The 13,555-nt window shown below is 47.2% G+C and overlaps 1 protein-coding gene across 4 annotated transcripts in view; it reads left to right on the top strand.

Moving 5' to 3' along the window:
• arhgef10la (Rho guanine nucleotide exchange factor 10 like a) overlaps positions 1-11,111 on the top strand; it is a 57,099-nt gene extending 45,988 nt beyond the window's left edge. For 2 of the 4 annotated variants that reach the window (XM_088389491.1, XM_088389490.1), the window contains 6 exons: positions 1,040-1,257; positions 1,603-1,760; positions 3,495-3,637; positions 6,209-6,380; positions 8,279-8,401; positions 8,571-11,111. In XM_088389491.1, coding sequence (XP_088245617.1) covers positions 1,040-1,257; positions 1,603-1,760; positions 3,495-3,637; positions 6,209-6,380; positions 8,279-8,401; positions 8,571-9,121 — 1,365 coding nt within the window. In that variant the 3' untranslated portion in view covers positions 9,122-11,111. Of the gene's footprint in view, positions 1-1,039; positions 1,258-1,602; positions 1,761-3,494; positions 3,638-6,208; positions 6,381-7,461; positions 7,590-8,278; positions 8,402-8,570 lie in introns of those variants that run through there. The other 2 variants (XR_015861286.1, XM_088389492.1) reach the window with 2 other exon arrangements.
• Positions 11,112-13,555: the final 2,444 nt, after the last annotated feature.

Raw genomic sequence — 13,555 nt, 5'->3', positions numbered from 1 at the left:
CAAATAAGGGTGAGTGTGCAAGAGAGGGGCTAAAGACTATATTTAGCTCCTGTCGCCATGGCGTGATGTGATTTAGGCGGGGGAACAAATCTTGGCTTTCCCCCCGTCGAGAAGGGCTCACTCGCGAGCCGAGGCGTCGCGCAGGAAAGATTCCTAAACGCGATACGGACGTCGTCACGTGGACTTCCAGGTCCCAAGAGATGGCGCAGTTTGCGTCAGTGGCCTCGAAATCTTTCATCATTTGAGAATACTGCGGAAAAACGGCAGAAATTCAACAGCCGTTTTACAATGCACGTGCAAGAGCCCCTCCCTCACGGTTTACAGTTTTTATTAATATGACCGCGCAACCTTGATCTAACCCCAACATCATCTTGACCATCAAACTTCCAAATGTCAGCAGAAGTTGTGAAAAAAAAACTCCAGCGATCAATTCTTTCTTGACCTTACAAACTTGCTAAGCAACACAGATCCTTTTTCAGAGCTCACTCGAGCTTTTTCTCCCACGGTGAAAAAGACCACTTTGTGAATATATTCACGTGTTTAACATTCAACGTGAGCAGCCGGCAGCTGTAAATGACAAACTCAAAATTGATTTGCAGGTATTTTTGCTTTCTTTAAACTGCTGACTGGTGAAGGCCGTCCAATCAAACACACACCGTTCCCACCAAAGCAGCAAAATACATTTTGAAAATTGATTGCTAACATTCTAAGAGTAATTTTTTTTTTCCTCCTGGATTATTTCTGATGTTTTTTTTTAAGGTGATACTGATTCTGCGTATTGATATATTGACCGATAAACTTTGGATATACATTGTGCTTGAACACTCTTATTTGAACATTATTGAATTACACTGTCAACATAAGTAGCATGAACTGTATAATAACTAAATAACTCTTTATTTTCATGCCACCACTCAGAGATTTCATCTTCACCAGTTTTTGTGAGGGTGTTGCGGTCCACATGAAACAACTTCTCTTCCTTTTTACTGGAGTGTCTCAAAATTAGATCATTTTCAAGCAGCCTCTTTTCTCCCCGCAGGTGGCCTCCGGTGGGGAGGAAGCCTCTCAGGGCCAGATTGAGATATTCTCCCTCAACAGGCCTGTGCCGAGGGCCGTCAAGAGTCTGCAAGTGGGCTCCGCCGTCCGTTGTCTGGAATACGTGCCGGAAGCATCTCCCTCTGAGGAGGCGGAGGTCATGGCTCACAAAGTCCCGTCAGGGAACGGCGCCAGCATCTGTGTCGGATTAGATGATGGACGGTGAGATGACAAATTCATGCGCACTCATTACCATTGTTGTTTAATCATACTAAATCTATTTTTATACGATTAATCGGCGGAGTGATCGGAAGAATACGTAAAATATTCAATAGCTGCAGCCCTAAACACGATTAAGGTGAATGTTTTATTTTCTCGCTTTTGGAAATTGATTGCACGCCCCTGCTGTATATTCAATTACGGAATAACACCGAGGAGGCTAGGAATTGTAAACTTGTCCCGCAATGCAGTTCCGCTTTCGTCCTGTTGGTAGAGGCGATGCACCTTTGATTTCTGTTTTTTTAACACTGTTCCCTCCTCACTACACTTGACTTTGTCGCTCTCCAGAATTCTGGTGTACGGCAGTGCGGACACTGCAGCTCAGTGCCTCTTGAGCCTCAGCACCCCTCGGGGCTGCCCGGTGCTGTGCCTGAAACACTCGCCTTGCTTCCTGTTTGCGGGCCTACGTGACGGCACCTTGATGGTTTACGGCAGGAGAAACAGCGGTAAGCTTTCCTCGGCAATGAATCGAACGCGGTCGATCGGCTTGACACTTACTAGCGTCCACGTTGCGCAATAGGAATGAACAAAAGGTTGCCGCTGCAGCTTGCTCCAGCATATTTTTAATGCAAGCGCTTCTTCAGGATAGCTGCCATCTGGCACAAAACAAATAAAACTAAACTACGATAATTAATGCACAGTCAAAAAAAAGAAAACCTCAACGGCCCCATCGATCGATCATATAATTAACATCATAATTCCTCTCGCTACTTTTGCCAGATAGATGTCATCTGGGACAATAGAAATCAACACAACTACTGGAAGTAACCCATAGCCTGAAAGAATTTCATCACATATTTTTTTTTTTTTTTTTAGAATCTGCCGCTCGTATGTTACCTGCCAAAAATGAGGCTCGTCTCACTAAATCAGCGGCAGAGCACCTTTCCCTTTGCATTGTTTTTGTCAGTGCAAAAACAGCAGCATGCGCCAAACATGTCAGGTGCAGTAAGGCGTCCCGCCCTCGCGGCAGCAACATCTCCTCCATACCTGGAAATGCCATATCGTGGCAAACAGGCCCCTGCTGCACCCCCAGCAAAAACAAGGATGATTAATTACATGGAGGATAGAATGTTTGTAGTTTTGCCTATCAAAAGGCAAGACGCAAGACTCGGGAGGCGCCGCTGTTAAAGATTCATGGCCGACATTGACTGGAGGGCTTTGCGCATATCTATAAGTTGTTTTTTTTCCCACAAGTGGGCAAAATGACCTTTACATCGTGCCCCACGATTAGCCCGCCATCGTGAAAAGGCAAACTTAAAATTGAACACCGCAGCTATTTTAAAACATGGACGAGGCTCGCTCGCCGATGTGCCACTTTGCCGGGGTTTCGCTTCTCTGAGTGGATTTTTTTTTTCTCCTCACGAAAGGTGGCAAAAATGACCTTTTCATTACGCCAAGCAATTAACCTGCTTGAGTCAAAAGGCATTGTAATGCAATGAAAGCCAGAAATAAACAACTCCAAATGTTAATTAAATGGCCGGTTGCGGCCCGCTCTCTAATTTGACTTCATTGATGCGCTGCATCGGAAACGCTTATGTAATTCAATTTATCATCAGGCGCCTCGGTGGCAGCAGCTAAAGCGTGCCTCGTGATTAATCCTCAAAAGAGGGAAAGGTCCACTTTCTTCGCTTGTGGCCAAGCGAAACGTCAGAGAGGTGGCGACCAAGACGGGGATCAAAGTGAAAGCGCTCTCACATACTTGATTCCGCAAAATTAAAAGGGCAGTGCGTCATTGCTTAACAAAACTCACTTCAGCATGAAATCACCAGACACTGGCTGGCAGATATGATGCTCGTTAACTTGCTAACTTGTATCCATTACATACACAGATGAAATTTAAAAAGCGATACTAATGAATGCAACATGAAGCTGAAACGATCCACAGTCTCCCTTTATATGATTGGATCGTTGCCAAACGGGAAGTAGTTCGACTTGATGTTTTTTTTTTTTTTTTGGTACACACTGATTTCTTTGTCTTGCTTATTCACAGAGCCAGAGTTCAAATTCAGCTATTTGATTTTGGCACAACTCGTTTATTAGCATGTTTTGTGCCACAAGAAGCTGCCGAAAGCTTTGCTAATAGGAAAGTAGTAATGCATCTGTCAGGGAGGGGCAACCAGTGTCACACAATGGATTGTGCCCCATCATGTCATATTTATGATGTGCATATTATTTTCCAGATGATCTCTGGGATCCCGATTCCGGGAGAAGCGTGAACTTGGGTTCAGATCCGGTGCGGACCCTCTTGGTACTGGACGATTCGGTGTGGGCAAGCTGCGGAAACTCGGTCACTGTGGTTGACATTGGCAGCCTCAACACTCGGGTAATTAAAGCACTTTTTCATCTCGTTGCTCTGGTCAGTTTTTCTGTGATATTCTAATATTCGGTGGAGTGTCCTATAAATTCAGTTTTAGAAAGGCTCATGAGCTCCAAACTGTATTTAATGAGGGGGTGATATTATAGGAAACATGAAGGAGGCTTGATCATGTCCTTGGACTGCTTTACTCTTCTTGGAGTGAAACGTTCTTTTGTCACGGGTCCTCCGATATGGTAATGACCCAAAAGGCCCATCCAAAGAACGGTCTGGATGGAGTTCGACAGGTTGGATGAAGTTGCCCTCCTCCAAGCCGAGGACTTAATGAGCCGAGCTGACGGCTCTCCTCTGCCGTAACGGGTCAACGCCGGTTACTCCTGAACTAACCTCGTTTTCCTCACTAATGTGCCCTCGCGGCAGGCAGAATTGGCGGTCAAACGGATCATTCGACGGGCCTCGGAGACTCGCTGGCGCGTATCATCTCACCTCCGTACGGGGATGTCGACATTACATACAAGGTTATGATTAGCCTAGCATAGCTCAAAATGGCTTGCTGAAATTTTCCTTGAAATCAAAGAAGTCATTCACAACTGGATTGCCGCCAAAGCCATCAGCATCCTCCATCCTAGATGTTGTCAAGGGTCAACCCGTGCACGCTCTGCACTTAGCAAAACAGGACTGGCCTCGGCGCTAGATTCCCTCAAAAAGACGATATTTTCTCAGGCCAGTGACTTTGGCTACTCTGCGGTGAGAAAACGCTAACAAAGCAGAACGTCTGCCGCCGCTCCGCCTCTGATCAATAGTGACTGCCACACCTCGTTCCTTCCTCTTTCCATTACTTGACTCATCCCTAGAGGAGGACACCTTGTCAGCCGCCGTGACCGAGAACTAATGAGCTGTTCAGACCCGTCGCGTCTGCGGTCGCAGCGTTTAAAGGTGCCGCTTCTGACGGATGGCGGGAGCGGGACATGTGGCCGCCGTCAACCTTGACTGACCACCTCGTCTGCGCAAAGCTCGCCGCCGTATTACTTCACATTGGACACGCTCCGCATCTATTGAAAGCCATCTCACTGGTAGGGACATTTCGGTGGAGGCAAACTGCTGCCATTCACACAGCTTCTGTTGCCAGGCAACGGAGAAAAGCCACAAGTTTGTCTGTCTTACAAACGGTTTCACTCGAAATGCGTTTTGGGCGGTGGCTGTGTGCTGTAACTTCTAACACGCTTGAAGTTGCTGATGAGCTTTGACCGAGATGGGGGACACAAATAAGTCCAATTAGGGGCTAGCTTCATTTAAAAAAATCCCTCTGACAACCGCAAATGGGAGTGTCAAATATTCGGTTGACAGCAAAATAACGACTTCCTGCGTCTTTACGAATGGCTCCGTGCGGGAGTCACCGTCAGTCGTTTTCTTCATCTCCAAGGCTCTGGTCGAGCGAACGTCTCCACGGCGCACTTCAAGGTTTTTTTTGAGCCGAGCTGAGCCGCCGCCTACTGCCGAATAGCCAATTAGAAGAGAAAACACATCAAAGCTGGCGTTTGAAACAAAGAAGCGCCCGCCGGCAAGGGCGCCCAAACAGGTGCTAATCCCTGTCGACGCGGCACGCACGTGATGTCGGCGTTCTCATGTCGCCTCGCTCCTTTTCACCCCCTTAATTGCGCGCTGACAGCCATGCGGCCGCCGAGATGACACCCCACAGCAGGCCTCGTCACGCCACCGACCGCGAGGGCTGCTTGTGTTGCCGCGATAAGGATAATTGCGTTTGTTTTTGAGCTGCTCATTAAACACCGGCGCCCCGAGACTGTGCGCCGGAGGAGCTAAGATGGGGAAAATGAAGCAAAAACATGACGTCGGACGTGCGCTAAACTGCAGAATGGAAAGGCAAACTTCAGTCGCAGGCTCACTGTTCGTGTCATCATCATCATGATCGTGGACAGAAAACCTGGAATACTCCCCCCCCCCTCCTCCAATTTATTATATGCACTTCTCAAAAAGAAGCCATGCCAGAAAAGGTCTGCCGTTTTGCTTCAGGGCAGCCATTTCAGGGTCTTTCAAAGGCAAACTTACACTCAAGATTTTTGAGGGAAAATTCAGCCCCAAAAGTCATTTGTAGGCATGTCCATCAACAGCAGGGCTCGAGAAGGAACAGAAAGTTTCATATTTTGCTTTGAAGAAGACGACATGCTCATGTTAAGGCAGTTCCAAAAGTCCTTCAAAGACAAACTTTGCCTCGAGATTTTTGCCCCGGGAGCGAGTTGACAACATGAAGTTTAGTGGGAATAGCCATCACAATTCTTATTCTTGTTTTTTTTTTTCCAAGAATTTAGCCCAGGGAACCATTTTCATCAAGCAACATGAAATTTGGTGGCCATTTATCTTACTGTGAGTAGACCCACACAAAAGAAAAACCTCTCAACAGGCACTTTGGTTCGAAAGGGACATTTTAGGGCTGATCAGGGCATTGTCAAGTGCCCTGTCCTTGCTGCTTCTACGAACTCTTCTTTGGGATTGCTACCAAGTAACAAACATGGGTGAAGCTGTACTTGTTTCTTTCTCTAACAGTACTTCTGTGTGCTACAGAAAGTGGAGGTTCATCCCGACCCGATGGTTAGCGTGGCACACGTGGCGCGGGCCGGCGGCGGCGTGTGGATGGCGTTCTCCGAGGGCTCGTCCATCCGTCTCTTTCACACCGAGACCTTGGAGCTGCTGCAGGAGATGAACATCTCCACGCGCTCCACGTTGCTCAACACCAGTGAGTAGACGGCACAAAAGCACTCATTCAATTAGGATCATTTCTTCTGCAATATCAACAGATATGCTTAAAAGCTCTAAAATGGAAAGAAAATCCATCATCCATGGCTCTTCTCATGTTCGTGGAAGATTTGAGGAGCGGATCTGTTTCTTGAACCAATTTGATTTCAAATTGGCCTGACTTTCGTGCGATGGGCAACCTCAACCAGCAAAACACGTCTGTAGGTAATCCCCATCTTGCGTACGTATGGTGGATTTTATTTAAATCTTTTTGTCACGTAGGCTAAATATCGATTTGAATTTGATGGCACAACTACTGAGGGTCCAGGTACCAAAAGCCCCCCCCCTTTTTCTTATTCTCATCTCGTTCAAGTCGCCCCTTTTGCTCCTACACGTGGGGGAGCGACATGAATAAATAAGCAGCCGGGACACGGCGCAGCCGCGGGGGGTGAAAGCCGGGGGATTAATATGAATGAAAGAGTCACCGGGGAGACGAAACAGCAGCTCCGATGCAAGGCCTTCCTCGGGGGCGTCGGTGCAAACACCTGCCGAACGGATCCACGCCTCCCGTGCGCCGCTGCTTATATCTCCAAACACGCGCCTCCTTTGAGTTAATGCGATGCTCCGTGTTTGTCCTACTTTTTTCCCGTCGGCTCGTTTCATCTCATCCGCCGGGCCGTAAATCCTCTCGGCAACCCCGGTGCCGCTTGCCCTCCCGCTCCCAGCCTTTCTTTGGCTGCGGTCCATTTAAGATGCCACACGTAGCCCGCCGCGTGCCTTCTCTGGTCCTCGGCCATGAAATATTTATGGCAAAGTTTGCCCGTTGTTGCGGCAAGAAGTGGCGAACAGCAACAACAGCAAACTTGAAGTCGGCTAATGACGATGTGCCGAGGTTACATATTCGGCATGGCAGATATTCAATCCATTCCCTTTGCACTCTTAGCAATTTTTCAAATATTTCTTAGAGCGCAGAAAATGTTTTGAAGTCACATTTGAACAATCACCGTCTTATTAATCAAGGACTCTGTCGCATTGCCCCTGATGAACCTTCTGCCTCTTCCTTCCATTTCTTTGTATGACAGGTAGATGTACTGAGGCTCTGCTCGTTGACGAGAAGCTAAGAGCTGCTGTTGACCACAGCTCACGCGGTATTTTCTCCTTGCAATTTATACGCATGCTCATAAGAGGGCCATGACTAAGTTCAAAACGCTCGCTTGACAAACAAGTGCTCTGTCATTTGCAGGAACAGCGATGTGAGCGAGCCGCTAAAAATGTTCACAAATGTAAAGTGTCATCCGAGCCTCGCTGTGGTTCAATTACAGGCATTACGCCCGACGTCGCTATCGATAGCTAACCAAGCCCCGATGGGAGCCGACGGGAGGAAGTGCTGAAAATAAAACGTGTAGCAACTATGTTTTTCAGCCCTTTGTTAGCTGCCTGAAAGCGTACAGATAATAATAGAGTTAGAGTACGCAATTATCTTGTTGAGCAGCAGAACACACGCAGACATCAGACAAATGCTCATGCGATGATGCAGTTGTCGTTTGAGCCCGGAACCAACACAAACCTTTTCATTGTCGATTGGAGAGCTTCGAGTACTTTGAATAAATTGAATCTGGTGCATACTGTTGTGTAAAATACCTTGACTGTTGCAGCGTCAACCTCTCAAACATTTGATGATAAGCCATTTCAAATGCTTAGCCTCAGCTTTGCTGCCCATGCTATTGCGAAACAATCCCTTTGTCGGCTCCATTGTGTATATTTGGATCCGTTTTGTAGAAATAATTTGATGTAATTTATTGCGGATGAATCCGGTTTGAATCGCAAGGACACAGCGGAGCAAGGTGCACCCCGTTGCGTTTGTTTTTCATCTTTGCTTTCCTGCTTTTGATGTTCCAGGTCAGGAGAACATGCGAGTCACCAGCCTGCTCATCTGTCAAGGACTCTTGTGGGTCGGCACCGCCCGAGGCCTCATCGTCACCCTGCCGGTTCCCAAACTGGAGGGAATACCAAAAATAACAGGTCATTGCCAATCTATTGCTTCACAAGAAGAGGCCGATCCCAAGATGACATGTTGTAACACATTATTGTCCAGTATTTCGAAAACACTCGTTGCCATAATACAGCGACGGGGCATTTTTCAAATAACAAGCAGTACGCCTCCTCATTGGAATGCGTTGCCGTCCTCCAGGAAAGGGCAGGATCTCGCTGAACGCTCACAGCGGGCCGGTGGACTTCTTGGCGGCTGTCAGCGGCACCTTGTCTCCGGACCTCCTGAAGAGGGACTCGGTGGAGGACGGGCCTGACTCAGCGTGCGGTGGCGAAGATCCCAGCGACACCTCCTCCCAGGAATCTCTGCAGCGCCCAGACGAGGGCCGGCCGCGAGGCGGTGGTCGGGGCCGCGGCGTCCTGTTGCAATACAAGCTGCGCTCCACCTCAGGGCTGCCTGGACGCCCGCTCACGGCCGCTGCCGACGAGGCCTCCGACTCGTCCCTGGAGTCCTTGGAGCACAGCGTGGAGGACGGCTCCATCTACGAGCTCAGTGACGACCCTGAGACGTGGGCGCGCGGGCGCCCCTCGGAGAAGGACGCCAGGGCCAAAGACAGGGTGGTGTCGGCCGCCGTCGTCTCTGGGGGACGGGGGTTCCGCAGGCTGCAAGAGGGGGCGCCCGCCGGGCCCCGGACAGCCGGGGACTCCTCAGAGAACGTCCTTCTGGTGTGGCAACTGCCATTGACTGTCTAACTTAGAACTACAACACACTTACCCTCCAGCGCTCTCAAAAAGATGAATGGTATGCGATGAACACAAGGGAAGCACTTCAGCTCACTTTTTAGCATTTGCCAGTCCACGGAGAGTCAAATTGGCCCAGATTTGTCCCATAATAATAGCCAGTCCTACCAAAACAGGTAAAATGCATGTCATGAAGGTTGTTGTGATCTCAAGGGAAGCACGTTTTGTACATTTCCGACTGCACACATTGCAGAATTGTCTGGCTCTGTTTGACCGTTTATGAGCGGCTTGGAATCTGCATGAGCGCCACCTGCAGGACAGGAGTAGAACAATGCCAAGCGCTTTCCATGACATTTTGTTCTTCTCAAGCCTTTGTGACGCATTTTGAAAACACTTGGTTAGCACGTTAGCATCATTGGCGGATCTTCTCATCATGGGATATGCCCTCCTTGTGATCGCAGCTGCTTGCACAAGCGAATCAATGACCACTAAACAAAGGAGCTTAATTGTGTTGCACATTTTTTAAGATTACTTTTTTTTTTTAACATTTGTGTCCACTATTTTTTAGGAGCATGTAGCACTTGTTCATCAGTGTCAAACTAATGAAAGTTATTTATATGAAGGTGGAGTTGGGGGGAGATAAATGAGGATGCTGCCGTAAAAAAAAGTCATCATGGTTCAAAATTGAAGGTGTCGTGGGAGACTATTTTTGTCTCAAAAGTTATCCCCCCCCAAAAAAATAAGATTCCTCTCAAAAATTAACTTTTAATATCAAAGTACTGACTGTTTTCTTTCATTTCTTGTATAAATGTGATGCATCTGAAAAACTTATTTTTTTCTCCCAAAATTTCATTTTTTCCTCCTGAAAGTGTGACGTTTACCGTAACAACGGGTTCTGTTTTCAAATGTCAGTGTTCTGCAGTCCATCGTCTGGTTTACTAGAGCGGTGGTCCCTAACCTTTTTAGCACCACGGACCGGATTACTATCAGACAATAATTTGACAGACCAGTGTTTGATGAAGTCCCAAGTTTTGCAAAGAAAACTTCCAAAATCGATTCTAGAAAATCAGAATCAAATGTCGAAAGCATCAAGTAATCACAGATTGCAAATTGACATTTTGACAACATGACATGAGTAATGTTATTATTATGATGTTATTTATTCTTTCTTGTGCGGCCTGGTTGGGGTCCACTTTTCTATAGTTCATTATTCGTAACCATTTCATCATCAGGAAACCAAAATGCTGGTAAAGGAGACGTCACGGCCGGAAGCCAAATCCGGGTTTTGCTACAAGGCGACTAACAGCGAAGGTTACCCCGCTCTGCATCTCCGCCTCCAGTCTTGACTTAACCTTGGCGCCTTGCGAGGCTTGCCACCATATCCTTTCATCATCCAGCTATCGGCGGGAATCGTTCCGCTGAGAAGCCGACGCAAAGCTGCCTCGCCGGCTGTCATCTAAATGGAAATGCATGTGCCGAGCGTCTGGACGCACCTTTGCTGACACGCCCTCGTGGCGAGCAATGAGCTCTTTTGTCTTTTGCGTGTTTGTACTCCTGCAGATGAAAATATGCATGATCGCCCAACAAACACGGACTGCCACCATTGAACCATGCGCTTATGTCGGCATATGCCTGGCAAGTATTTTGACCTGTTATTTGCTAACCCCTCGTGTGTACTGTACATACAAGTCATAATTAATTGAAGATGACGCAGTTTGCGTGTCTTCTATAAGGAAAATAAGACTGCAAAATGTCACGTCTTTTCCTCATAGCATCCTGAGGTTTTTTTGTGGATATACTTACATTTCTATCCTATTTCATATCTTAAAAACAACTTTGATGCACACAGCTGCAAAATGTGTGTTTCACTCCAAATGTGAGCGCCTAAGAAAATGAAGAATGGCAAGATGAAAGCGCTTCTTTCTTCCCACTGTGCTTACGGCAAATAATTAAAACTGCAAGCGGCACTGCACGAGTGTCATTAAAGTTGTTTAATGCCAAAGTGTCGTCCGATGAATGTTTTTTTTGTAATGAAATGCATTTTGCAAGTTGCGATTTGACCGCAAAGTGAAATTATTGGTGCACTTTTAGCGAAGGATCCCCGCAGTTCGGCAAAGGACGCCTAATGAACTTATTGTTTTATGAGCAATTACGGCGGCTTGTTAACATGGTGTGATTTTTTTCCTCCCGCATGTTTGTAAGACTTTAATTGCAGCAAAAGTTCAGAAGAGCCCAGCAATTACAAGACACACTTTAGTACATATATATATGTGTATATATACACATATATATATGTGTAAAATAGACAATTCAAAGATAGTGTTGAGAGCAGGATGTTGTTGCACAGCAATGACTCCGAGACTCTGTGTGAGTTCATCAGAGCGACAGCCTGGGGGTAGAAAATGTGTCTGTGTCTGCTGGTTTTGGCGTACTGTGCTCTGTAACGCCGTCCGGAGGGGAGTACTTCAAACAGATTGTGACCTGGGTGAAAAGGGTCTGTGGAGATGTTACTTGCACATTTCCTGGTCCTGGACAGGTACAAGTCTTGGATAGATGGGAGGTTGGTCCCGATTATATTTTCTGCAGTCCTGATTGTCCATTGCAGTCAATGCTTGTCTTGTTTGGTGGCTGATCCAAACTAGACAGTAATGGAGGTGCAGAGGATAGACTGGGTGATGGCAGTATAGAAGGTCTTCAGCAGCTCCTGTGGCAAGTTGAACTTCCTGAGCTGTCTCAGAAAGTACAGCCTGTGCTGGGCCTTCTTCCGGGCAGAGTCTATGTGGCTGGTCCATTTCAGGTCCGGCGAGATTGTGAATCCCAGGAACTTGAAGGTGTCTGTGGAGGGAATAGCATTAGTGAGGATAGTGAGAGGTGGAAGTCGTGACGGGTCTCTCCTGAAGTTCACTGTCATCTCCACGGTCTTGAGCGTGTTCAGCTCCAGGTGGTTTTGGCTTCAACAGTGGACCAGCCGCTCCACCTCTTGTCTGTACGCAGTCTCGTCACCATCCCGGATCAGTCCGATGAGAGTGGTGTTGTCCGCATACTTCAGGAGCTTCACAGAAGAGTCACCTGAGGAGCAATCATTGGTATCAAGAGAGAAGAGCAGTGGGGAGAGGACGCACCCCTGGGGGGTGCCAGTGTTGGTGGTCCGGGTGTCTGATGTGATGGTCACCAGCCTCACATGCTGTCTCCTGTTGGTCAGGAAGCTGTTGATCCACTGACAGGTGGAGGCAGGGCTTCTGGTGGAGGATGTCAGGAGCGATGGTGTTGAACGCCGAGCTGAAGTCCACAATCAGGATCCTGGCATATGTCCCTGGGGTGTCTAGGTGTTGCAGGATGTCATTCAAACCTGTGATGGCGGGCTTCTTGGCCACCAGTACAATGGTGGAGCTCTTGAAGCACGAGGGAACCTCACACAGTTCCAGGGAACAGTTGAAGATCCGTGCAAAGGTGGGTGCCAGTTGTTCAGCACAGACTTTCAGGCAGGAGGGTGACACGCCGTCTGGGCCTGGTGCCTTCCTGATCTTTTGTCTCCGGAACATCTGACACACCTCCTTCGACGAAGCACAGGGCGGCGGATCTGCTAATGTCCGTGTTCCTTGAAATGAGAAGCAGCAGTTCGTCTATCTTGTTAGCCAGAGAGTGGACATTCGCTAGATGTATTGATGGTAGGGGAGCACAGAACCCTCTCTGCCTCCGTCAAATAGTCTGAGTCAGTGAAAACCGGAGAGAAAATATCAGGAGAAGACTGTCTGATGCTTAATAGTTCTTCTCTGGTAAAAGTGGACCGGGGTAGGTAGCAGAAGACACACAAAATAACACAATTTTATCCACGTGTATAATTGGCTTGTTCTGATTATACAGAAAGCAAATGCGTTTTACAAAAATACAGTCATCAGTTGGCTGAAGCATGAATGACAGGGCTAATGATAGCTGGCGCAGGCCATATTTTCTTTGGAATAAGCACTCAAACGAAAAAAAAATCCATTAGATATTCAAGAAAGTCTTTAATTTCAGCTCTCAAGCCAAAGTTAGTGTTCAGAAATATGGCGAGGATAAGGGTTTCAAACAAGGTTTTGAAATTAGGGAAATTAAGAACCAAATTAGGAGCAAGGTTTCAAATTAGGCTTTCAAACTAAGGTTAGGGTTTCACACAAGAGCGATACCTTATTTCAAAATAACTTTTCCAACTTGGTGTTTCAAACAATGGTTGGCGTTCCAAATTAGATTTTTCAAATTAGGGTTACTTGATAAAATGTCTCGTGTGAAGACCAGCATCAGTGGCTGCATATTTCCAAAAGGACCTCCCTCAGGGAAATAGACCGCAATGGACCTTTCTCTTCCTCAAGTCATCTATGTTTTATTCACAACGCTGTCTGTATAGCTTATTAAAATATTTATAACATTGTCATCATGTGGAACTCAAGAGAGGTCACCGCTGGTATA

Source organism: Syngnathus floridae, chromosome 11, assembly GCF_059516105.1.
Source record: "Syngnathus floridae isolate MCC-2025c chromosome 11, RoL_Sflo_1.0, whole genome shotgun sequence".
In the NCBI taxonomy this organism is placed as follows: Eukaryota; Metazoa; Chordata; class Actinopteri; order Syngnathiformes; family Syngnathidae; genus Syngnathus; species Syngnathus floridae.
The sequence above is the reverse complement of the archived record's forward strand: the minus strand, read 5'-3'. Positions and strand labels throughout refer to the sequence as shown.